Raw genomic sequence first — 25,967 nt, 5'->3', positions numbered from 1 at the left:
AATCTACTAACTGTACTTTTCTTAAATTATCTTTCTATATCAACATTAAGAAATTCTCATTTTTCTTAACTGCTTAAAATTCTCTCCATTTAGTTACAACAAATTTGCTCCAATGGTTTAGGATTCTTAGCCTTGCCAAAATTATGGATCCTATTTTCTGGAGTAAGAGTATTTAACTCTCTATATTTACAACAAAGTTGCCATAAGGAACAAACCGATTTAGAAGCTGTTGAGATTAATAATTCATTCGTACACATATCATGTACTTTGGCCCAGGCTCTAACACCATCAACACTTTTCCTAAATTGGTGTCCCCAATCCCTTTATTAGAGATAATGAATTCATCGCATGGCTGGGCGCAGATAGTGATTTCCATGGTCTCAACTGATATGAATCAATCCCCTTAGGGCTGGGAATATGTCTTAATTGTATACTTGTTCTTGAACAAAACTACTGCTTCCATTTGATTTCTTCCCCCCTTTACTTACCCAAATGATTTTCATTCTTACCTCACTCATCAACTTGTCAATTGGAGAACAGGAGCTATTTCCTTTCTTTGTTTGGGATTCTGGCCACAACCCAGGCACCATTTTCCAAGTAATTAATGAGCCCTGCAATGTCCTGGCTTGTGACCACCAGCCTCTTCCTTTGTTATATTACATCTTGCCAGGAGAAGGACTGAATGCAAGAGTAGGCTGCTGCTTAATGAAGAGCAAGCTGCTATTTTTAAGTGAAAATACCCTAAGGTCTTTTAGTTTTGCCACATGGCAAAAGTGTGTGCTTGCAATTAAATCTTAGGCTCATGAAGAAAGTCCCAGAAGCACAAGTATTTAAGAGTTATAGATTTCTAATAGACTGTCAAGAACTGAAACGGAGCACACAATCTGGTAGGGTAGGAACTCAACCTTGGCTCCTACCTGCCACACCAAAGCTGCTTTCCCTGCATCAGCAATGAGAAAACACCAGGATAGCCAATTTGGGGTGAAGGGCAAAAAGAGGTCAAAAGATGAAAGTGGACTTTTTTTTTTCCCATCCTTATTCCTTAGAAGCAAGGGGATAAAATGTTGAGGATTTCTTCACCATGATCATTCATGCATTGAAAAGATATGCTTTTAGTGTCTTCTAGGCATCAAACATTAATTTATTTCCTAGGGGCAGAGGACTCATCAAACAGAATCCTTATCCTCAAGAAAGAGTTTTGTGGAAAGAGACTGAAAAGAAGAGCACACAGTCTGGTAGGGTGGGAACTCAACCTCAACAGTAAGGAGGGAAAAGGATGACAGGTCTAGACGGTGGGTTGTTCCTATGAGGTGGTCAGGGAAGGTCTCTAATAAAACGACATTTGAGCAGAAACTAGAGAAAGTGAAGGAGCAAGCAATACGGGTATCTGGAGGAGAAGATTCCAGGTAGATGAAACAGCAAGTACAAAAGGCACTGCAATCAGCCACCTGTTTGCCTGGTTGACCATTAACTACCCTAAAAGCTTAACAATATATTCAGAACTGAGTCACTCTAGACAAAACTTCCTCTTTCAAGTCCCTAAACATTGATTTTACCATTTTTGAAAAAAAAATCATTGAAAATGGATTCTGTAACACTCTGCCCTGTTAGAAATATGGCTCATAATGAAGTCTTTTCTGATGACTCCCATGTGTAAGTATCATCGTTTATTCATGTACATATTAAGCACATAATCTATGTGCAACATTATACTTCTCCCTTACCTATCGAGCATCTACTCTTTACTAGGTACCATGTTAGTTATGGAGAATACTATGATAAGCAAAGCAGAAAGTTCCTGTCCCCATGGAGTTTCCAGTCTGATGAGGGAGTCAGGCATTAGCCAACTAATACACCACTATAAACTGAGCTTTACACCCTGAAGGAGTGTGCAGAGACTATGAGAACTCAAAACAGGGCCTAGGACCTTCTGGAAGATGAGGAAAGGGTTTTGTGAGGAAATTACTTGAAGGAGTTCATAAGAGGAGAAGAGGATTCCAGGAAGCAGGAACAGTATGTGCCAAGGCCCTGAAATGTACAGGAACAAATTGGGTTTGCTGTATTAAAAGAAAGCAGTGTGTCTGGATTCCAGAGAGCGAGATGGAACAGCAATAAAACTGATTTTGGAGAAGGAGAGTACAGTCACATCATGCTGGGCCTTGTAGGCTAAGTTCGGTCTTGATCAAATGGGAAACTATTTGAAATGTTTTGGGCCGGAGAAAGACACGATCAAATAAGCATTTTCGTATGACCTCACTGGCTGCACAATGGGAATACAGGGGCTTTGGGGATAGTATCAGGGGACAATCCACTGAGGTGCTCAGCAGACAGATATTCATTGCCTGCATAAGAAGAACGGTGGTAGAGACAGAAAACAGAAGAGGGAATTAAAAAGCATTAAGGAAGTAGAGTCAGCCAAGCTTGGTCATGGATTTAAATTCAGGAGATTAAGATGTCATGGGTGACTCCTACTTGGCTTTTGGAACCATAATGATGCCCATCTTTCTTTTGTTCACCTGCTAGGAAAAAAAGAAGAAGAAAAATGACAAAATATCCTAGCTCAGGCACCAAACACACAGAGCACAGTATCTCTTTTCTCTTTAGCAGCCAGCCTGGTTCTATGTTAATACCTGAATCCCTGACGTTCAAGTCTCCAGTGCCGTTGGCTGCAAAGGGTCTGTCACAAAAAAAATAATAATAATAAAAAAAATAAAAAATAAGGAGAAGCCAATACTCTATGTTAGACTGGAGACAAATGAACTCCTGATCCTCCTGATCCAAATGACTTCTCTGTTTCCACTTCATTATGGTGGCACTTAGCTGGTCACACCTACAAAGAAATCAGCAAACTGGGTGACTCATTAGGATTTTCTTTTCCAGAGAGCAAAGTACCTAAATAAAGAGTCTCACATTAAGCATACAATGCCAGGGAGTCATCTGAGCAGCAGCAGCAATTTGGGAGAACTTCAAGTGTGGCATTTAGGTTTGAGAGGGGAAGTTAGGAATCCGAGAACTGATCTCACAAACAAAAAGCTTTTATAATAGCCTGTCCTGGATAAGACAGTAATGAGAGGACAAAGAGAAAAGTCGTCCTCCTCTTAATGCCAAGGAAACCTAAGAATGTGACTTCTTAAAAAGGAGCAGGTGAAAAGAAGAATTTTAGTGTCATCAAGAGTGACTGTTCTTCCTCTTTGCTAGAAATAGCTGAGAGTCTAAATCACACAAGAGGCCCTAAGGAAGGAGGCGCTTATTATAAATGAGCCTGAAACTAAATCGTGCTGTATAGACTCTTCTAAGCTCTTCTGAGAATCCTAATGGGATCTTACTCACCTGAAGATCACCTGTTCACAGTCACAAAAGGTTAGGATAATATTTGTAGTTTGTTTTGTATGTGAATCCATCATAAACCTCATCCCTTCCTGTGACCATAGATTATTTTGGGGGAAAGGGTCACCACCCTATGCCAAGTAGGGGCAGGAAACCACAGATTTTTTTAAGTCTATCTTTCTGTAGGAATTAAGTTCAAATAATTTTAAATTGAAGCAACAATGAGTATTCCATAGTATAAAAGGCAAAATCCAACTGAACTTTTAAGATAAAACACAAGGTTTCAGGTACATGTCATTTTTGTGGGTTCCCCACCACCACCTTGAACCCCAGACCTCCTGATGGGGATGGGCAGGTACAAGCAGACTCCTCCATTAGGCATGGGTGGCCACAGTACCTAGGGCCCCACAGTGCTTTTCACAGCTGTCAATGTCATGCTAATTTTGAAATACGAAGAAAACAATGAACTCTTAGGTCAAAGAAAATGTTTTAATATATAATATTAACGTAATTGTCTTTATACCAAAGTAGGTTTAAAATCTATTTTTCAAAAATTTTTATGGAGTCAGATGACCAGAAAGAAAAGTGCCTAGGACCCACCCACAAGAGTCCTACCGTGGCCCTGGGTAGTTAGTTCCTCCTCAGGTAAGCCTCAGAATACAACTGACAATGGTACGTTTTAAAGTATAGTGGTCCAATATCATTGTGATTTGGTGGGACAGTGTCAAGCACTTTTAATTTGAAAAGTATGCACTATATTATTTATTTGTTTGTTTGTTTGTTTGTTTGTTTGTAAGTAGGCTCCACACCCAATGTGAGGTTTGATTGAACTCATGACCCTGAGATCAAGAGTCCCATGCTCTAGCAACTGAGCCAGCCAGGCACCCAGTATGTACTATATTTGAAAGTGTGGTTAAAATGATGGGTTTCCTACTAATAGTAGTAATAAAGTTTCCTTTTTGGAAAATTAGAAATTTTGAATACTAGTCTGATTACTTAATTCCATTTTAAATCATATAATGTTTTTCAGAACTAGTGGGTGAAACTGTTAAGACAACATGAAATATTTGTTGGTTGGGACAAAGCATCTCTCACTAGCACATGAAATGATCCTACATAGTTCTTACATTATACAGAGGGAAGCAGATAATTCATAAAGATTCCCCCCAAGAATGAGATGTTCACAAAAAAATGAGGTCAGCAAGTCCAGTCTTATCAGCTGGGATAATTTTACGAGGGTCAGACAGCCCTGGAGCATAAACAAGTCACTCTGGGGTCTGGAGGAAGCTGACTCCTGATTCCCGAGAGGCAGCATCATACAATTAGATTGTTTACCCTTGCTTAACACAAATTTGACACATTTTCTAAAAACCACCTGCTGGGGTCCTGTGAAAACGGATGATGGAAAGTCAGAATAATTTTCTGGCGCAGAATGTCTAGCATTCCAATAATCCATTCCATTTCAGTCATGTTTTGAATATAGAGAAGGATATTTTCCTCAAGTAATATTTGAAATCAATCTATTCTTGCATGCTTTAGCTCCCTCAGAGCATAGATTCACTTGAATCAAAAGAAGCCAGTGGAATCCAGGACCTTCTAAAAGTAGTATCCTAAGGCTTCTTTTTTTCTTGTATGTCTTGGAGTTGTTAACTCAGACAGAAGGAACTTATCTACTCCCAGAGCAACAAGGTCTTACATTATTATTTTTTTTTTTTTAACGGCCAATGAAATCTGCCCCAGGGAGCTGAAAGAAAGCTGCCCAAAGAAAAATATTCTGTATATCTTTCATGAGCATTCAGACTACAAAATAAATAAGATAGAGCATATAACATCATTACAAACATGCTGAAAAGGGTAAACAAGGTTCTCTATTGGCTTATTCACCGCTGCCAATATTAGCTATACCATCATCCTCACCTACTATTTACGTAAAATATTGTCACTGGTAATAATAGAATCAGGATTTGAACTGAGGTTTGCTTAGGCCTAAATTCATGCTCTTACCCCCTGTATTAGAATGGTACCTGGAACAAAGCTGGTAGTCAATATACATTTTTGAGTTGGAATCTAGATTAAGAAGTGGGCTGTCTGATCCAGGATTCTGAAGTATCTTCTGGAGCTACTTTGCAGCTAATCTCAACTCCCAGTATGAAAGAGCTCTTTAAAACATCTGATAGGATTCAAGGACTACACCTGATAATGCCCTGTCTCAAATATTCTTTCAGGTTAATTTTACTCCTTATCGAAATTCAATTAGGATGAGAAAAAATTAAGTATTACAGTTAAATAACCAAAATAAGTAAACGATTTCCATACAAAAAGTTTAAAGTTCTGTTGCTTTGCTTTAAAGAAAGGAATGTCCAAAGAATCTCAATCATTTAACTGGACTCCAGGTCATAGAGTATATTGCAAATATCCAACACTAGCTAACTCGTGTGTGTGGGTTTGCGTACTCATTTCATTCTTGAAATTCCTCTAAATGCATTTCATGCATTATCTCACTTAATCCTTGTGAGGTAGGTACTATTATTATTCCTATTTTTTAGAAGAGGACACAATGGACAGAGGTTAAGCAATTAACCCCATGTCAAACAGCCAACAAGCGGCAGAGCCAAGATTCTTGACCCAAAGGACCTCATGCCAAAGCCTCTGCTCTAAAACACTTTGCTCTGTTGCTTCCTATAATAATAACTACCACTTACTGGACACTTCAATGTGTCCCATATATCCTTTATACGCATTATCTCATTAACTATTTGCATCCACCATAGGCAGAATATTTGTATGTACAAGTGTGTATATGATGCATGCAGATAGAGAAGTAGGTTTGTGTGAATAACTCCACCTTCTAACCCATCACTATAAATCATTGGATCTATCTCTTAACCCTTGAAAGAAAGTCTTTTTAGATACTCTATGATTAATCACATGAAGAACTCCTACAAAAACTGCATTGTGTATCATCTTTCTCAAATTTCCATTAGGTGTTTTAAGTGAATCTTCATTTCAACATTTCAAGTTGAACAGAATTCATTTCTTCTCACATTCTTGCTCTTTTTTTCTTTTCATTTTAATATGAAATATAACAGCACCACAGGAAGTTCTGCAATATCGGTAAGGACAGAGTTTTAAGACTGTCAGAGTTTCAGGGCTATCATTAAACGTATAAAAGTTCAGAGGAAAGTCTCCAATGCATCGTAGCAGCCAAATGTCTCAAATCTGTATGTACTTTCCACTAAGTATTATAAGACTCCATCATGTATCCTGGTTATTGCCATTGCTAAGAAGATTTGCTTTCTCCTCTTCACTTACTCAAGTATGTGGTTTATCTCTCTGGGGTCTGACAAGCCAGCCAGCACTGGGCATCAAGGCCTTACCCTCATCTTCTCACTTCCCAGAAGAACAGTTCAACACAGAAGTTAAATGCCCCGTTCAGGCACCCAGCCCACCCCAAATCTGGACTTAACGCCTTCTCTTTAATTAGGAACGGTGTTTCACATAATCAAGTGATCTCTAGTCCCCAGGGCCTAACTAAGCGCATGCTTCCCCAATTTAAATATGCATATGAATAATCACCTGTACGATCTTGTTAAAAAGCAGGTTCTGGGAGGGCCTGAGATTCTGCATTTCTAGCCATCTCCCAGGTGGTGACAACCACACTACTGGACAGCAGATCACACTTGGGACACTAAAGGTCTAGTTCACAGGCAAATGCAAAAAGTAAAAAGTAAATGTCTGTGTTTCAGTTTTTGAGAGGTTCATCTTGGGTTCAAATCCAGAGTGATCTACAGAATTTTCCATTATCTTCATGTGGCATGAAAATTCTAGATAATCCTTAGAAATATCTATTCACTTTTCTAGTCTTTGCACTCCACAAGGTTATCTCATTCTAGGTAGGAAGGGAGACCGTTATCCCATACATAAAGTTCACCTAGCGATGTGTCCTCTTATGTCCCTTTATCCAACAGTAAGCAACTAATGACTTCAAAATGATGAATCCGTGACACAGATGTGTTCAATACTCAGTGAACTTCTCTAACTCAGACTACTTTGGATGCAAGGGTTGGTACCACTATGTAAATAAGGGACTATTTTACTGTACAGCTTAATGAAGCAAGTACAGGCAGTACAAATTCCTTGGAGAAAATGCTTGAACACTGAAGAGCAACTTGTGATTAGCATATCAATAGGAATAAATAAAGAGTTTTAAGATACCTGAGGGTACTTAAGGACAGAGGTTTTTCAACAAACTTCTTAAACTTCTGTTTATACTCCTAAACTACGTGGTAAATTCTTTCTTCTTAGACACTTTAAAAGATCAGATTCAACCCAGGTCTCCTGTCTGAAAATGAATAAGGTTTTAATGCTCAGAAATGCAGAAGTAGTGTCAAGGTTACTTGATTGACCCAAGTCAAAGAACCTTCTAGAATAGCAACATATTTTGGCTGGGCTTCTACCTATCCTCTTAAGTGTGATATTTTAAAGAACATATATTTCACACATTGGCGGAATTACTAGGTCACCTGCAAGAAGCAAGATAACTCTTGAACCTTTTTTAACTGGTCAGAGAGGAGCAATAAAGCATGTAGACAGTACTGAAGGATGGCTTGTCAGTGTGGCTCCTCCACTTTAAAAGGGATCCTAAGAACTAGAGGCTGTAGTTCTCAATTAAACCAGAAATATCTAAATTAAACATTTAATTAGATCACTGAACTCTTGAGTTGAGCAGTCGGCCCCACCATGCTTTCATTCTTCCAATGAATTATATCTACTTAAATCTTTGATGTCAAAAGGTTGCAGATGGCTCACTGCCAGATTGCACCATTACTGTCAGTGTGACCAAGGGCATGTCAAACTTCCTAAGGTTCAGATTCTTCATCTGTGGAGCAGGGATACTAAGTAGTAAGTATCTATCTTCCTTATGACATTGTGGAATGGAGCCTTTCATATAATGGGCATAAGTACTATATATACCCACTCTACTTATATGCTTGCATACTAGTATGCTTCTACTGTTAAAAGAATGGGGTTTAGTCCATGAACTTTAAAAAGACACATGAACCACAAGAACAGTCAAGAACTACCACCGAAAGTCCCTATTAAATCTATGAAACTCCTGAGCCCAGAGAAGACCCGGGGTAAAAAATACAAAGAGATTCTTCCTTAGCAAACTGCCAAAAGGGTTCTGAACGCCACTTAACTTCTAAGGTTCAAGTCCAGAGAGATAGTAGCATGTAACCTCAATGTGACTTTCCACAGCACACAAGCCCACAGGGCTGTGTTTTGACTTAAGTCAGTTCTGAGACTTGAGTGTTTCATTGGGATATCCAGTCCTTCATCTGAGAAATATTGACATTTGTTATTCTAGAGGATTTTTGTAAATAACCTCCATCTTCCAAATCCTCCAAAAAGCAGATATTAATATAAAGTACCATTATTCTAACAAAATCAAATTTTCAGGCCACATTTATATCTTAGGGTGACTGCACCACCAGGAAAAGAAGTGTCCTCAACTGCTACTTCCTCTTAGGGAGAAATCTAATTCAAGTAATGCATATAACTCAGTCAATAAGAACACCAAATGGAAACATATGCCCTTAGCTATCTACTCTTACTTCTTTCTTTTTTTAACTAATATCCAGCACTACACACTTAATTGCTTCTACTCTAACCCAAATCACTGCCTATGAAGAGCGGATTTTTCTCCCCCCCATTTACTTTGGAAATAGACACCAGCCATAGAGAAGTTAGTTGAGCTCGTGTGCACACAAACTTACAGCATCTTAGCTGATCATCAGCTCCCTGAGCTGTGTTCTTCATGGAAATCTACAAAGAAAACCTCTCAGCTTTAACCAAGACCTTAGAGTGAGAGGGCAGCTGTAGCAGAGCTCTGTGAACCAAGGCTACAGGCCTAGGAGTTGTGTGTGCCATACCCTTCCTGAGAAGCAAGATCCTGAGTAACACATTGAAACCTCTGGATGTTCATGTTCTCACTCAGGAGTGGGTATCATAATCCTAACTAATCTCCAGCTTTGACTGTTAGAATTACAACATAATGACCACAGGCTTGGAAATGCAAAGATGTTCCCTAGAAGATATTTATAAATCATTTATCTGCTAAGGGCTTAATATCCAAAATACATAAAGAACTCATATAACTCAGTAACAAACAACAACAAAAACAACAACAAAAACAGTTAAAAAATGGGCAGAGGACTGGGGTGCCTGGGTGGCTCAGTCAGTAAAGCCTCCAACTTCAGCTTAGGTCACGATCTCACCATTGCAAAGTCTGAGCCCCACGTCAGGCTCTGTGCTGACAGCTCAGAGCCTGGAATCTGTTTTGGACACCGTGTCTCCCTCTCTATCTCTGCTCTACTCCCACTTGTGCTCTCTCTCTCTCTCTCTCAAAAATTAATAAACATTTAAACAATTTTTTTTAGAAATTAAAATAAAATGGGCAGAGGATCTGAGTAGATATTTATCCAATGAAGACATCCAGATGGCCACAGGCACATAAAAAGAAGCTCAACATCACTAATCCTCAGGAAAAGGCAAATCAAAACCACAATGAGATATCACCTTAAACCTGTCAGAAAGGCTAGTGTCAAAAAGACAAGAAATAACAAGCATTGACAAAGATGAGGAGAAAGGGGAACACTCATGCACTGGTGGTAGGAATGTGAATTGGTGCAGCCACTATGGAAAACAGTGTGAGGGTTCCTGAAGAAATTAAAATTAGAGCTGTCATATGATCCAGGATTTTCACAACTAGGTATCTAACCAAAGAAACCAAAAACAATAATTGGAAAAGATATATGCACCCCTACGTTCATTTCAGCATAATTTACAATAGCCAAGATATGAAAACAACCTGTGTTGTTGGATGAATGGATAAAAAGAGATGTGGGGGGCGCCTGGGTGGCGCAGTCGGTTGGGCGTCCGACTTCAGCCAGGTCACGATCTCGCGGTCCGTGAGTTCGAGCCCCGCATCAGGCTCTAGGCTGATGGCTCAGAGCCTGGAGCCTGTTTCCGATTCTCTCTCTCTGTCCCAAAAATAAATAAATGTTGAAAAAAAAAAAAAAAAAAAGAGATGTGGTATATATGTGTATGTATGTGTGTATACATATATATATACATGCATGTATACATATGTATGTATGTATATGTATATATGTGTGTGTATGTATGTATGTATATGCATGTATATATATACATACACATGAATATATATATGCAATGTATACAAATGGTGACTCACTGTTGTATACTTGAAACTAATATAACGTGTCAACTCTAAATAATAAATACGTGACTAATAAATTTAAAATAAAATTAAAAAGGAATACATGAAAAAAAGTTAATTAACTTAAAAAACAAAGATGCTCCCTAGAGACTATTGCACAAAACAAGGAGTCTCTTCAACACCAAAATGCAGATGACCTAATGCTGGGGTGTGAGGTAAGTGGTAAGTGGGGTATGACAGGAAACCTACTTACTTTTAGATATTAACAAACATATGGATTTGAACAAGAACTAACACTACGATGCATAGTATTCAAGTCAAATTTCAAAGAGCACACTTAACCACAGTATTACTCATCAACTTAACCAGAAATTCATAAATCTCCTGTGCTTCTGGATGGAAAAACAATATTAAAAAAAAAGCTTTTTGTTTTGGAGATTGCTATTTTGCTTTGGGGTTTTTTTGTTTGTTTGTTTCTATTTTGTGTTTTCCTCCATCCCTTATCAACACTGATTTCTTGACCACATCTTAAATTTATAGCATATTTACTCAGATGACTAACTGTAGGCTTTAGTCTTGTTCAAGCAAGTCTTGTCTTCAGCAACATGCTAAAATCACCAGAAGGGTTAGCTGAGGGAAATCAGGATCTGCTTAATTTGAAACTCCTTTTAAGAGAATCTACAATTGAGGCACCTGGCTGGCTCAGCCACAAGAGCGTGTGACTCTGGATCTGGGAGTCATGAGTTTGAGTCCCACATTGACTGTAGAGAGTACTTAAAAACAAACAAACAAACAAACAAACAAACAAACCAACCTTAAGAAAAGAGAGAGAATCTACAATCAACTCTGCCTCCATCCAAAGAAAAGGACACAGTGCCCTGTGTTTTCACTAGCCTTCACTGTTTTGACACATAGTAAGAGAATGAGTGAGATCGACATGGGCAAAACTTGCCACTGAATCATCTGATAATAGTTTTTAGAGGCACTGCTAGTGTTCTTCGGTTATGGGTACTATATACCTATAACCTGAAGGGGAAAAAAAGGCTGAATAGTGTGGCCCTTAGTGGTACTAGAAATGAAGAATCTTTACACAAGTATTCCCAACTGGCTTTCATGATAAATTACACAATAAATCGTTTGCATCCTCATACTGTAGCCAGGTCACTCTCAACTACATTACCCAGAAGTTCTTACCTATCATCCTCTGTTTCATTGTCCCTCCCAGCCCCCCAAATCCTCACACATAAACCTAGATCCCCGAGAGGGGCAAATATAAAAGCAAAGAGTAAGCAATTTGCTACAGTGCCATGCCGGGTTACGGGTACCTGGTTTTCCCTCTGCTCTGGATAGAGAAAAGTACGGATTATGCACCTGGCAAATATTTGCATGGTCTCCAGAGCAGTTACATTCATCCATTTGCTCACAAAAGTACATAACTACAGCTGAAAGAAAAAATCAATTCAATTCAACAAACATTTAACAAGCTCTAGTCTGATTGCTGAGCCTTTGGGAAAAAAAATCATGCACCTGGCTATTGAAGCCGATTTTTGAAGAAGTCTAGAAATATGCTATTCTCTCCCCTCTCCCACCAAAAGCAAATCATGAGAAAAAAAGCAACCAATTCCCTCAAATGATCAGCACAGCCCCATTTCATATTGTAAAATGTAACTAGTGCAAAGCATGCCAGTTCCTTTTTGTAGAAGGAAAATAATTCCCTTCTTATCTTTCTGGGGAAACAGCAATTTGGTTTGTTGTATAAAGAACAGTGTCTCCACTTGCTAAGAAATCAGTGATTAATTACCTAGTCATCAATCACCTGTCAGTATTTTGGATCTAAAGATTAGAATAACTACATATTGAAATAAGTCATGGCATCATTGCTTTACATTCTGAATTCAGACTTATCAGGGATCTACATAAAATGAATTCTAACATGCAATACAAGGGCAGGGCAAAACCAATCCCTGTCAAACATTTAAAGAGATTTAGGCTACTCAACCACGAGCCAGGCTCTATCACCTACTTGGTGACATCAGGAAAGTCATGTATAAACTCTGAGACCTCAAGGGCTCTGTCTGTAAAACAGGGGTAACCATACCTCTTTTATCTCATTTGTGGGCATCATAAAGGTCACGTGAAATAATGTGAAGGAGGGTTTTATGAAAATGGTTAAATTCATCAGTACTGATGCTTAACTCCACAGTCCCGAAGACATGGCAGAAGGAAAAGCTAAGAAAATCCATCTCTGTTCCCCAAAGTGCAAAACAGGGTCTTTACAAGTTCAAATGAGCTGTGGCCCCTTTTGTTTTCCCACAGGGATGGTTATAGAATCGTGTCCATGACACTAGTTTTAGAAAGAAGGGAAAACACTTTTTCCTTATCCTATTTTTTTGTTACATGATGCAGTAGGTGGATACTTTTTATTTAGCTTGTCAGTATTTAAGCTGCTGTTGGCTATTAAATATTATATTTAGTGTCAGTCTCCGGGATGAAACAGTTGACATTAAGCAAAAATGACACATATTCCACTAAGATAGGGCGTTCCAAAACTCAGCAAAACATAGGAGTAATATGATCTTTTTCTTTTTTAAATCATCTACTCTATATTGGCACTAGAGACAAAATAAGGTAATGTTCTGGACCTCAAGGAACTCAGAGTTTAGAGTGGAAACAGCCAAAACATTACAAAACTGTGAGATCACTCTAGCGAGAAGATGTCAGTAGGTAGGTGTCACAAGGTACAGAGGAGGGGGCTGCTGTCTGAGCCAGGTGTTCAGGAGGGAGGGTAGCTGGCATGAAGAAATAGCGCCTGCTGTGTGCATGAGTGCAGCACTGAGATAGTGCTGAAGCACACTGTGAGTCAGGCTGGAGGGAGAGACAGAGATCCCATCATGAGGGACCTGGGAATGGAGGGTGTAGAACCTAAGAGTGGGGAATGCTCTGTGGATTGATGCAAGGAAAGGAGTATCACGTGAGCGGTGCATTGATGAAGGAACAGCTGCACGAAGGAGACCCTGACATTCCTCCACCCAGAACATTCCACTGTGAGCGAAATACTACATCTAAAAGAAATTTCCTGCTAAAAAAGGAAAGAGTTGATACACTTAAAGGTAAAAGGGAACCTAACTTGTAAAACTGTAATAAATGTAACCACAGCCTAGAACATGTTAATAGAGAAAACATTAGCCACACTCTTTTAGGATTTGTACAATATGCTTGTACATTTTTTATTGACCTCGACTTCTACTTCCACCTCAACCTAAAAAGGATCATTTTATGTACATATAAATGGGGTAGAAAAATCAAGGACTCAGTCAGTTTCGGCTTCCTAGAACAAGATGTAGCCCTTCAGGTGCTGGGTACTCAGTCAACTGGAGGGTCAAGTGGGTTGTCGGTGAATCATCTTGAGGAAAGCCAACACACAGACAGGCAGATGTGCAGGACCATTCCAGGCTCACTGGGAAGCCTGAGTTGCAAGACACTATCCAGGAAACGATTACCTCTACAATTAAGTTAACTGGGAATATTTTAAAAAGAAAAGACCGGGGGACACCTGGGTTGCTCAGTCGATGAAGCGCCCGACACTTGATTTCAGCTCAGGTCATGATCATGATCTCATGGTTCATGGGATTGAGCCCTGCATCATCAGGCTGCATGCTGACGGTGCAGATCCTGCTTGGGATTCTTCTCTTCCTCTCTCTCTGCCCCTCCCCCATGCAGGTTTTCTCTCTCTCTCTCTTTCTCTCTTTCTGTCTCTCTGTCTCTCTGTCTCTCTCTGTCTCAAATAAACATGAAAGAAACAAAGAAAGAAAGAAAGAAAGGGAAAAACAGAAAGAGAGAGAAAGAAAGAAAGAGAAAACAGAAAGAAAGAGAAAGAAAGAAAAAAAGAAAGAAAGAAAGAAAGGGAAAAAGAGAGAGAGAAAGAAAAAGAAAAAGAAAAAAGAAAGAGAAAGAAAGAAAAAAGAAAAAAAAAACAGAGAAAGAGAAAAAGAAAGAGAAAGAAAGAGAGAGAAAGAAGAAAGAAAGAAGGAAGGAAAGAGAGAGAGAAAGAGAGAAAGAAAGAGTGAAAGCAAGCAAGCAAGGAAGCAAGGCAGGCAGGACAGGGACTGGGGGGAAGAAGGGAAATAGGGAATGAAGAGTTATTGTTTAATGGGTACTGAGTTTCCGTATGGGACAGTAAAAAGTTCTGGATTTGGATGGTGGTGATGATTGCACAACTATGTGAATGTACTTAATGCTCCTTAACAGTATGTTGCGGTATGTATACTTCGCCACAATAAATAAGAGAGAAAGAGAAGCAAAACCAAAAAGTAGTAAGATTTTGAGTAAATTCAGCAAGGAGCCTCATACTGTCTTCCTGAATGTGATGCACAGACCAAAACACAGTTTATCAAGAAATGCTTTAAAGAAAAGTATCAACGGGAACATGCTAGTGGTCTGCCAGAGACTGTATGTTCCAGGGGACTCTATCATGTAATTAGGGCAGGTTTTCTAAAACAATAGAACACTTCCCCCTAAAGGAGACAGATCTCTTCACATAATCTGGTTCATAACTTTTCCATGCAGCCTAGTAAGATGATATTATCATCACCATGATTATGATGGTAGCTATTTGGTATTTATTAAGAGTTCTCAGTGAGCCAGCTGCTAGTCTTTTCTTCTTTGTTGTAGATGGGAACAAAAAAAGACAAGTTCTGTGCATTGCTTTGGAAAGTAAGCAACAGGACCCAAATCAGAAGCAATGCCCAAGGCCACAGCACTTGGCAGGAGATGTTGTACTCAGCCTGATTTGGAGGCCCTGGCAATGCTTTGTTCCCCCATTCCAAATCCTCACCGCCAAGCAGCGCTCCAACTTAGAAAAGAGTATGTATTTGCTTGTCAAACAGCAGATATTTCTTTTTGCAGTCGCAAAACGTCCAGTAGATTTCATAAAATTACTGAGGTTAAAATTACTGAGGTTAAACCACAGAGATAAGAAATTCAATCTCTGGTTTAATTAATTGGTTAGTAATAATTGGTTATTCTTTTTTTTTTTTTAAGTCTCAAATGTTTCCCATGTAAAAAGCAGTTAAAACTGTGCATGGCTCTAAATTCTGTGCCTGTAATCCTGGCAGAGTTTTATTTTACAGGTTGCAAAAAACCCCAAATAATGGTAATTACATAGTAAGTATTGACTGTTTAATTACATGAGACTGCCTTATAATCACCAAGTCATTAAGGGTGTTATGAGATCTAAAAACTACAAGCCACCAGAGTGCTGTGCATCAAGTTGTTTGGCAATTCACTGATATGAGGTAGAATGGAAGTATTTTGAACTAAAGCAATCTCAACACTTCAAATGAAAGGTGGGTACACATGTGCCAAGCCAGCAGAAGATGCTTATTAATAAAGGCTGATGCTGAATAAGTGAATAAATGAGGTGAACGGAGCCCCATGATAGAGGTAAGAGTGGTAGAGACTCCTTCTCAGAGGCAAAGACACCAAGAAGAGCCCCTATATCACCTGAGAAGCAATACCTTAGTCCAGTGGCTCTCAATTCTGGCTGCACACTAGAAGCATCTGGAAAGTTCTGGAAATCACTTCTACCCAACCATACACCAAACCAACTAAAACCAAGTCTTTAGAAAAGGACCCAGATATGTATAGGTTTTCAAAGCTATCCAAATGATTTCTATAAACAGCGAGGGCTGCGAACCACTAGTAGTAACAAGAAATCCCACGTCGTCCCCTGCAGCAAGTTTTGGTAGCAACTATGGAGGTCTTGCCGCCTAGCAGAGAAAGAGACCCTTCCACATGGCATGTGGCATACAGGCACTCACATAGGTCTTCCCTCTGTGCTCACATAGCAACCATCGAATTCATTACACCCGACAGATCATAGCATGAGGTAGCATGGTCTTAAGCCAAGTCAGACGCAAACAACATTGAGATCTATGAGGATGAAGAGTGCATCAGCCAACACATTTCAAGGGTGAATGATTCACTCTCACCCACCTCCTAAAGTTCTAGAGTGGTACAACCAACTCTTATTTCCTGTAATAATCCACCTTATCTTTACAAATCACTGAGAGGTTGAGTTTTCTTTTTTTTTTTAAACACTAAAAATCAACTATAATATCTAAATGGTAATTATGTCATTAAACACCATGTAAGAAGTATTGCAAACTGGATTTAACATAAATAATGCAATTCTTTATTGCACACACAAGGCTATGTGTGTTTCTGACTTCACCTTCTATGAATGCTTCTTTCAGATCGTAAAACTTATAAAAATAAGACCATGGAAAGAACTGGTAAGCTAGGCTCCACTGGCACATGTGTTTGGGAAGAAGAAAAGGTTGCTGAGTGCCTACTGTGTGTCAGGTGCTGTGCTGAGGTCTTCCATACACATTACACTTCGGGCTTCCCAACAGCCCTACACTGTGCTGTTACTAACAGATGAAGAAATCCAGATTTGGAGAGTGAGTTGGCTATCTTTACACAACCAGAACGAGGCAGAGCCTGACTGTGAATCCAGCTCAGTCCTGTTCCAAAATCCTTTTTATTTTCCACTTACAAAAATGCTAAATTGCACCCCAAGATGTGCAAATGCCAAGGCCTCAAAGCTTCTTCCATATCTCCCTTCCACAATCCATTCAGGTCTCTACTCTGCCTGGGCAGCATTAATTGCTCCATATTCTATACTCCCACTGTCTCTGCCCACCAATTTTAAGAGTTTTGCTATCTTGTCTCATCCTTAAAGAAATGGTTCTCAACTGGGGACAGTTTTACTCCCTAAGAAATATTTGGCAATGTTTGGACAAATTTTTGATTGTCATGACTTTGAAGTGTCATTAATATCTCATGGGTAGAGGCCAAGGATTCTACACATTCTAAACATTCTACAATGCACAGGAGAGCCCTCCACAACAAAGAGCTATCCGTCCCAAAATGTCAATAGTTCCAAGATTGAGAAACCCTGCCTTGAGTGATAATGTGGTTTAACAAATGTGCTTTAGTGTCTTCCCCTACAAAATCATGAGGAGTAACGAAGACAATACATATGAAAGCTTTTAGCACATGGTAAGCACCCAGAATCCTGATTAGATAATCTGACTGCACACTTTCGTAGAGTAGGAACCACCTCAGTTGGCTCTACATTCTTCCCACACAAAGCTCAGGGTTTTTTCTTTTTTTTTAAATTGGCACTCAACAAATGTTGAAATAATGCACTCTTTGTATCGGAAATTCTTGATTAAAAAAAACAAATGCCACTATTATCTAAGAAATACAACGTTCTCCCCATATTCATTCCTTACTAAACAACAAATGAATAGTATAATTTCATGATTCACTAGAACAGACTATGAAAAGCTACATTACATCTTGAGTATATCATAGAATCATCTCTATATTGAGATGATTGATAAGCTCACTATTAAAATGACTTGTCTTACTTTAGCAGAAGGTTAATTAAGAGATCACAATACACAGACTTGAGGAAATCTCATGCAAGAGGCTCAGATTCTTCTACCTACACCAGGTCAGTTTGACCATATCGATTCTCAGGTCTTGAGTTGAATTATTCAGGACAACCTTAAACTGTAATCACAACATGTCAAATAAAAACACCAAATGTTTAATATCTCGATGAGTACATCAAACCCGGTTGGCATCATATCTCGGGTCAAGATCTTTATGTTTTTTACTTTTCTCAGTTGATATAAGCTGGAGTCAGCACAGAAACCCTAAAATCCTAATGTAAATGATTACAAAAAGCATTAGGATTAGCATTCACTCAGTTGCTACAACAGGATAATCTACTTTCATTTTTGCAGTTTCTGGAGGCATGGCGCCATGGCCCTAACCATCAGAATAAACCCGTATGCTTATTAAAGGTGCAGATTCCTGCACCTCACCCCAGACCGACTGAATCAAAATTTCAAAAATTGATCCTATAAATCTACATTTTTAATAATTTCCCAAATATTTGTTTTGCACACTAAAGTCTGAGAACCTCTGCCAGGAGGCTGGACCCCAGAAAATGGATTTGCCTCACTTTGTAAATTTCCAGCATGGGTCTGGCTTCTACAGACTATGAACAATTCATTTAACATAAACTCCACATCCACTTCCGACCATAAAAATAAGTAGGGCATTTTGTTGATTACTTTTGTGCAAATAGGCATTTCTGAAGTAAGTAGACTAATATTTTATGGCAAACACTGAAAAAAAAACCTGGAAATGAGTATAAAAAGAATTCTCAAGGAAAACAAAGCTCAATTCTGAGCCCCACAATGGTCAACGTCTGCTATGCGCCAGACTGAGGAGACAGTGATGGCTAGAGAGACTAGGTCCCTATCCTTATTTTTCCTTTATTTATGCATTTAAATAGTTTAATATACACTCAAACAAAAAAGGAAGATGATTTCAGAGTGGCAATGCCACGAATTCAATAAAACAATTTCATGCGACAGAGAAAGTCTGTGGGGGAAGGAGGCAGAGGTAGTGGCTATCTGTAGTAGACACAAGGATGGAAAATGGCGTCCCTGAGGAGGTAACATTTGAACTGACACCTGAAGGAGAAGGCGCCAGTCATGAGAGGGTTGGGAGAAAGTGTTCCCGACAGAGGAAACTGTGCTGTAAAGACCCTGAGCTGTGAACAAGGTGCTCATGAAATTATTATAGGAATTAAATCAGAAATCAGATCGCATATACAAGATGTTCTGCAAAATAGAAAGCTATTTAGAAGTATAAAGTATTATTTTTAGTAATATATTAGAACAGTTCTGGAGAGAAGCTGCAATAATGAAAGGCCTCAGATCTGTGTGATATAAAGAATTAATCAAGCAACTTGAGGCTATATTGCTTAAAGAACAATAGACACAAGTATGTGTTTGAGTGAAGAAAGGAGAAGTCTTCTTTGAATATTTCAAGAACTATGTTCTTGTGGAAGATGATTCATTTTTTTAAATAGCTCTCAGGGTATGGAGCAACTTGAAATGGTAAACATTTTAGAAAGGTAGAAGAATCTTGGCTCATAATGATAATGAACACTCAAAGAGAGTTGTAGGAAAATGGACTGACTGGAAGGTAGTGAGTTCCATATGACCAGAAGTAATCAAGGTCAGGCTGAATAGACATTTGGCAGAGGAATGATTGGACTAGATTACCTAAGAGGACCTCTGCAATTCTTTGAAAACACACATACATTCACTCGAGGTGCTCTCTCTCTCACACGTCCTGTAACCTCCAAGATGGCCTCTTCAGTTCATGCTTTACAACTTTGGGAGGTTTTGAGAAAAACTTGAGAGATGCTGAGGATTCTACCATATTCACAATTCACCCTGTCATTCTGCAATAAATTATGTCTCCATGTCCATAATAACCAATATATATTTCAAAATGGCAAATTAAGAAACCGGATAGACCAACATTCATTTTTGAAATTTGTGGCTAAGATTTAGTGGTGTTTCAGCAGTACACATTAAACAATTATCTCAATATATTAAAATATTAAAATATTACTTTATTGTAACAAAAACATTATCTGGATTCCATTAGCTCCCAATAGGTGGCATGCCAATAAATAGCCAAAATCTTTAGCACACAGGTATGTGGCTTTTTGTTGGTTTGGTTTTTAATGGGAACCATAGGCCCAGGAAGATGATTTCTACAATAAAAGTCCTGACAGAGAATCACTACTCTATTATTTATGTATTAAATCCAATAAATAAAGTAAAAAACATAGTGACTTGTCACTTGACCACCTGGGACCAAAATGCTAAACGGTAAGCCTTCTAAGGACAGAGAGACCAAGCCAGACTTGGGAGTGAGACTAGAAATAACTTTGAAAATCTAAACATTACTAAATGACCTTTATATGTCCACACCCAAATGCATGTGGTTCATATTCAGATAGATTGCAGAAAATATTCTCTTAATATCTACATTTTTGTGCACATTTGTGTTTATTGTATTAAGTACATTTCTTAAAAACTACTTGCAAATAAAATTCTATCATGTCTCTCTTAGGACAACTCACAAAAATGAATCTTTCCATAAAATAAAGACAAGGTCTATGTAATTGTTCATAAAATTAGACTTCATTTTGTAAAATCCAGGAACACCAAAAGCTGAAATCAACAAGTTGAAATCAAACTTAATACAAAGAAACTTTAAAACTTAATACAGAGAAAGAGTTTATCATAGAATTTTTTTTTGGTATACAGATCTCTTCTCAGGGCTATGAAAATTTCTATGTATGCTTATAGTATTTTAGAAATATGTCTATTCCATAAAAGGTAAATATAACCTGTAATGTGAACAATCACTTCCTAACTTATTTTTCTTTAGGCTCACATATATTAGATTGTGCTATTTTATTAAGCTGAATCCCTCAGAACTCCGGGTAACAAAAGGACTGGATTAGTGGCTCAGGAAACCCAGGTATCTCTGTCCAGAAGCAGGTGCCACCTAACATCTGAGTTGCCTAGACACCGATCTCTTAAATGAGTAGGGAGTTTTAATTCTTCAGATATATCATTACCATTACAAATCCCCAAAGCATTTCTAATGACACTTGTACCTGACTAATGCACAGAGAAGCTGCGATGCCACAAAACAATACATAGGGCTGGTAAAAGAGACCAAGTCTTCTGTCCCAGAGTCCAACATGTTCACCAGGACCTTTCTTGGCAATCTCCTTCCAGCTTGAGTGGTGTCAAAGTTTTGTAACGACCACTAAAATAATGGTATCTCTAGGATAATGTTAACAACATAGTTGGTGAATATCTTTCCTCTCTAAAAAAGATCTGAGACCTCTTGACACTTGTCTCCTTTCCTTATTTTTTTTTCAGGCAACAAGAAATTCGGGATAGTTGTGAATTTTCCAAACCTTCTCATCCTTAACTGAACCTCTTTGTTGCCTTATCTTGCAAGAGTGTACAGTCCACCTCTTAGAGGTGGACAAAGTTGTGAATCATGACCCAAATGCATGTTCTACAGATGGGAAGAAGCATGGTACTGTGGAATGGCTCTAAGGGTGCCATGAAACCAGGAGCATGCCACAGAGTTGCAACTCCAGACTGTCAGCAAATCAGAAGTAATTTTCTACCTAAATCAGAGTTTAATTCATTAGCCCACATTAATTCACAAGTTCTAACCAATTTCTCAAAACGCAATAACACAATCTTCCAACCTAATTATCTTCATTGACAGCATTTAAAAGCATTTGCTGAGACACATTTCTTCCTTGTGTCAGACAGGATCAACGTCAAGTGAACAGCTTGGGTGGACGACATTCTGTCTAATTGCAAGGGGTTGCCATTTCAGGAACTAATCATTTCTTGCAAGGGAGAAATTCTCCCCTAGAGTGGACACCAATAAATAAATACCTCCCAATAAATAAAGGTTTAAATAGGTACCTGTTTACAATTGTGTTCAGATTCTCAAGATCATCGTGTGTGTGTGTGTGTGTGTGTGTGTGTGTGTGTGTGTGTGTGTACTCTTGGCATTCTGTTGAATTGGAAATATTACAATATAGATGACTTCCACAGTAATTTTAATCACTTAGAGAAGTTTAGGGATCTGAAGAGAAACTTTTAAAAACAGAACAACAAAAGAGATAATTTGTAATGAAAACACCATCCCATCTAACTACCACTCAGGAAAATGATAGATATTTCCCTATAAATAATCATGAGAAAAGAACTGTGTTTTTTTGAAGGCATTTATTTCAATAGCTCATTCACTAAAACCCCCTAAACTTTAATCCAAAACAGTTCATTTCCATTTCCTTTTGATAATCAGAAAGGAAATCAACCCACATTTTTTAAACAGTCATTTTTTTTAGATCCTTTACTGGGGGTAATATCTTTTAAAAGCATTTTGAGTGAACGTATAAGCAAAAACTACTAAAAGGACAAAACATACTTCTTATTCCTCATGTCAAGTTTAACTTTTACTTATTTCATATCTTCTAAAAGTCATTGCTGCCATTAGGCCTTTGCTTTGTGAGGTAGCCAGGTTTCTCCTAACATTGTTCACTAAACTCATTTTAATTCATGCCCTGGGCCAATAACAAATCTACTTTTCCAGCTGTAATGCTTTAACAGCTTAAATTTCTAAAGTAACAAGCATCTTTTGCTCCTTTGAAAACCAGTTCTGGCAGTGTGATGTAAATGAAAGTAAACACTTAAAGAGGTTCAAATATGCAGCATCAGAATTCACGTGTCAGATATAGATACTGTTGTATTTAATGAAGGTCAATGCCCAAATCCCAGAATCCAGTTTAGGCAATGGGACTACAGACATATTTCGAAAGATGGAGAGTCAATTAACAAGCACATAATTTTGTTGTAAATCTGTTATAAGACATATATGAACAAGAAGGGACAGCATTTCTAATTAGCATGCATGAATCAAAAACCATATATACGCCATGCTATATTCAAATTAAATGAACCTACCTTATAAACTTGTCCATATGTTCCATTTCCAACAAGTTCCACTAATTCAAAAATCCCTGCAGGGTCCTAAAAGAAAATAAACAAACAACAAATATTCAGCACAATATTCTAGGCATTGTTGTAATCAAAAGCAAAAATTCAAAATAAGCAAATAAATAACTTTAGCTTTGGGGGTACTCATGTGTTAATATTAATTGCTATTAAAATTTAATTCAGCTACAGCTATGAAATTAGTCAAAATCTACTTTCTTTCCATTTTACATCTCTATGAGATGTGTTTAAATCAGACAAAAAGAGATATGACTTTCACTGAAACAATAACAAAGAATTAACATATTTCTCACAGTCAGATGGAAACACACTTGCAGGTATATCAGGATAAAATGAAAGAGCCATCATCCTGAGAAAGGATTCTAATTTCTCAGATCTTTCTCTATGAAGCTTCTGAGCTGTCCATTATGTTGAACACAGTCAAGAAGGGGGTGTTTCTGTGTGGTGGGGCAATCTTACATAAGGTAGTCAATGGTTCCCAAGAGCAGATCCAACCAACATAGCTGCCTCTGGGGTACCTGGGTGGCTCAGTCAGTTAAGCGTCCAGCTCTTGGTTTTGGCTCAGGTCATGAGTTCACGATGCGTGAGATCGAGACCCGCATCGGGTTCTACACTGTCAGTGTAGAACCTGCTTGGGATACTCTCTCTCCCTCTCTCTCTAGCCCTCCTTTGCTTGTGTTCTCTCTCTCTCAAAAATAAATAAATAAACTTTAAAAAAAACACAGCTGCCTCTCTCAGCATGTTTTTCTTTGGATTCATCTTCCCTCTTTACAAGGCTGTCCTTGCAAAATATGTTTCTGTGGATGGTCTCCGGATCCTGCAGTACCTGAAGAGTCCCTGCAGGATTTTGAAGACAAACTAAATTGGAGATTGATGCAAGTCCTTACCACCAAACAGGTGTCACCTAACCCTCAGAGTCAGCTAAATGTTAGGGTGCTCCACAAATGTCCAATGAGTGCTACTTCTTACTAAATTACTGTCCACAAAAGTTGAAAAAAATATCAAAGGCTATAAAATTCAACTCAGAAGCATAAACTGACTCTGACCTCTACTGATATCTAATTGGACAGAAATTATTTCTTTAAGGGCCTAAATGAAGAATCACAAACTTAAACGTCCACAGAGACTAGGCAAGTAACATAAGAGAGCAAAGTGCAGGGCGCCTGTGGCTCAGTTGGTTAAGTGTCTGACTTCAGCTCGGGTCATGATTTTGCAGTTCGTGAGTTCAAGCCCCATGTCAGGCTCTGTGCTGACAGCTCAGAGCCTGGAGCCTGCTTCAGATTCTGCGTCTCCCTCTCTGTCTCTGTGCCTCCCCCACTCATGCACTCTCTCTCTCTCTCTCTCTCTCTCTCTCTCTCTCTCTCTTTCTCTCTCTCACACACACACTCTCTCTCTCAAAAATAAATAAACATTAAAAAAAAAAAAAGAGTGAAGTGGGCCGGCTGGGGTCTGTGGCAGCCTGAAGAAGCCATGTCTCCCTGCAGAGAGGGAGGTAACATAGCTGGGACCAGTTGGTTCTTACATTAACCTATGAGCACAATATTGCCAGGTCTGAAGTTTTGTGTTTTGTTTCTGTGTTTTGTGTTTTGTGTTTGTTTGTTTGTTTCCAAGATGTCCTAATTTTTATTTTTTTAAGTTTCTTTATTTATTTCGAGAGAGAGAGAGAGAGAGGCAGACAGAGAGAGAGAGAGAAAATCCCAAGCAGGCTCCTCACTGTCAGCACAGAGCCTGATGCGGGGCTCGAACTCACGAACACATGAGATCATGACCTGAGACAAAATCAACTGTCAGAGGCTTAACCGACTGAGCCACCCAGGTACCCCCGTCTTAATTTTTAAATGTTAGGCGCGAACTGTGAGGGAAGGCCAAATAAAAAAAGGCTGCAAAAGCGTCAACACTTTTGTAAGAGCACCACCATATGTTGTCAGGGTGACTGAGAGACAGGAGAGGGAAGGCCTGGGCTTTGGATTCAGACAGACCTGGGTCGAATACCAGCTTTCCCTTGACTGGCTGCATGATCATAGGACACCCTGGGAGAGCACCTCAGTCTCTGGGCAGAGAAAACAGATATGACACGCGCCTTGCAGAGCTCTGATGAGGAGTGAGTGAGGGCCTAGCACTACACCCTGCACATGGTTGGCCATCGGCTAACGTGTAATAGCAGTCATCCTGAAGCTGAGGGTCTGCACACCACTAGCAGCATTTAAAAGGTGAAGGGCTGCTCAAGGCTGCCATGCATGGGGAAGGAGACAAATGAGTTTGATGTGATAAGAGAGAGTCATTTCGAGTTACAGTCTTCAGCACATCAGGCCCAAGGAAAGCCCTTTGCTGTATGCCTTTGAAGACTCCGCAGAAAAAACAAATTAAAAAATAAAACAAAAGCCCAGCAGTTGAAGCACTTTGTCACTGAGAAAGATTGTCATCTGCGTAATCCATCGTGATAAAGCCAGGAGGGCAAGAAACCACACTCCACAGCCTGAGAAATCCGGAGGTTCCAGCCACGCCCCACGTGGTCAGGGGGTGTGGACAACGTTCCAGAGGGAACCCTGTGACAGGAGAGACAGTAAGGGCCCAGGGCCCTGTCAGCGGAGACCCCGCGGCTAACAGAGCACCTGGGAGGCCTCAGGATGGGAACAGAAAGTTGTGTGTGTGAGACCGCCAGGCCAGCAGAACAGCAGGTTCTATTACACGCAGGATTAGAAAGAAATGAGGGAACGAACAGTGGGGGAAAAAAAGCCCACAAATGGTGGCAGCTGCTGTTTGTTTCTAAGTTGTGCTCCCAGTAGTTTGTTTTCTCAGCGGTGTTTCTGCAACAAATTTTGAGAGAGGTTCTACATTTGCTCGAAATATCTCAATTGTGTTTTCAACATTCGTTTTTCTTGACTAAAAAAACAGAA

The 25,967-nt window shown here is 39.1% G+C and overlaps 1 protein-coding gene across 7 annotated transcripts in view; it reads right to left on the bottom strand.

Moving 5' to 3' along the window:
- The window catches only part of TNIK (TRAF2 and NCK interacting kinase), a 442,546-nt gene that overhangs the window by 284,392 nt on the left and 132,187 nt on the right, over nucleotides 1-25,967 (bottom strand). For all 7 annotated transcript variants that reach the window (XM_042955223.1, XM_042955220.1, XM_042955221.1 and 4 more), the window contains exon 2: nucleotides 23,020-23,085. Coding sequence is in view for 4 of the 7 variants with exons in the window: in XM_042955216.1 (XP_042811150.1) it covers nucleotides 23,020-23,085 (66 nt within the window). In the remaining 3 variants the exon portion in view is untranslated. The remainder of the gene's footprint in view (nucleotides 1-23,019; nucleotides 23,086-25,967) is intronic.

The sequence above is a fragment of the Panthera leo genome, chromosome C2 (genome assembly GCF_018350215.1).
Source record: "Panthera leo isolate Ple1 chromosome C2, P.leo_Ple1_pat1.1, whole genome shotgun sequence".
Classification (NCBI taxonomy): domain Eukaryota; kingdom Metazoa; phylum Chordata; class Mammalia; order Carnivora; family Felidae; genus Panthera; species Panthera leo.
Note: the sequence above shows the minus strand (reverse complement) of the source record. Positions and strands in the feature narration are given on the sequence as shown.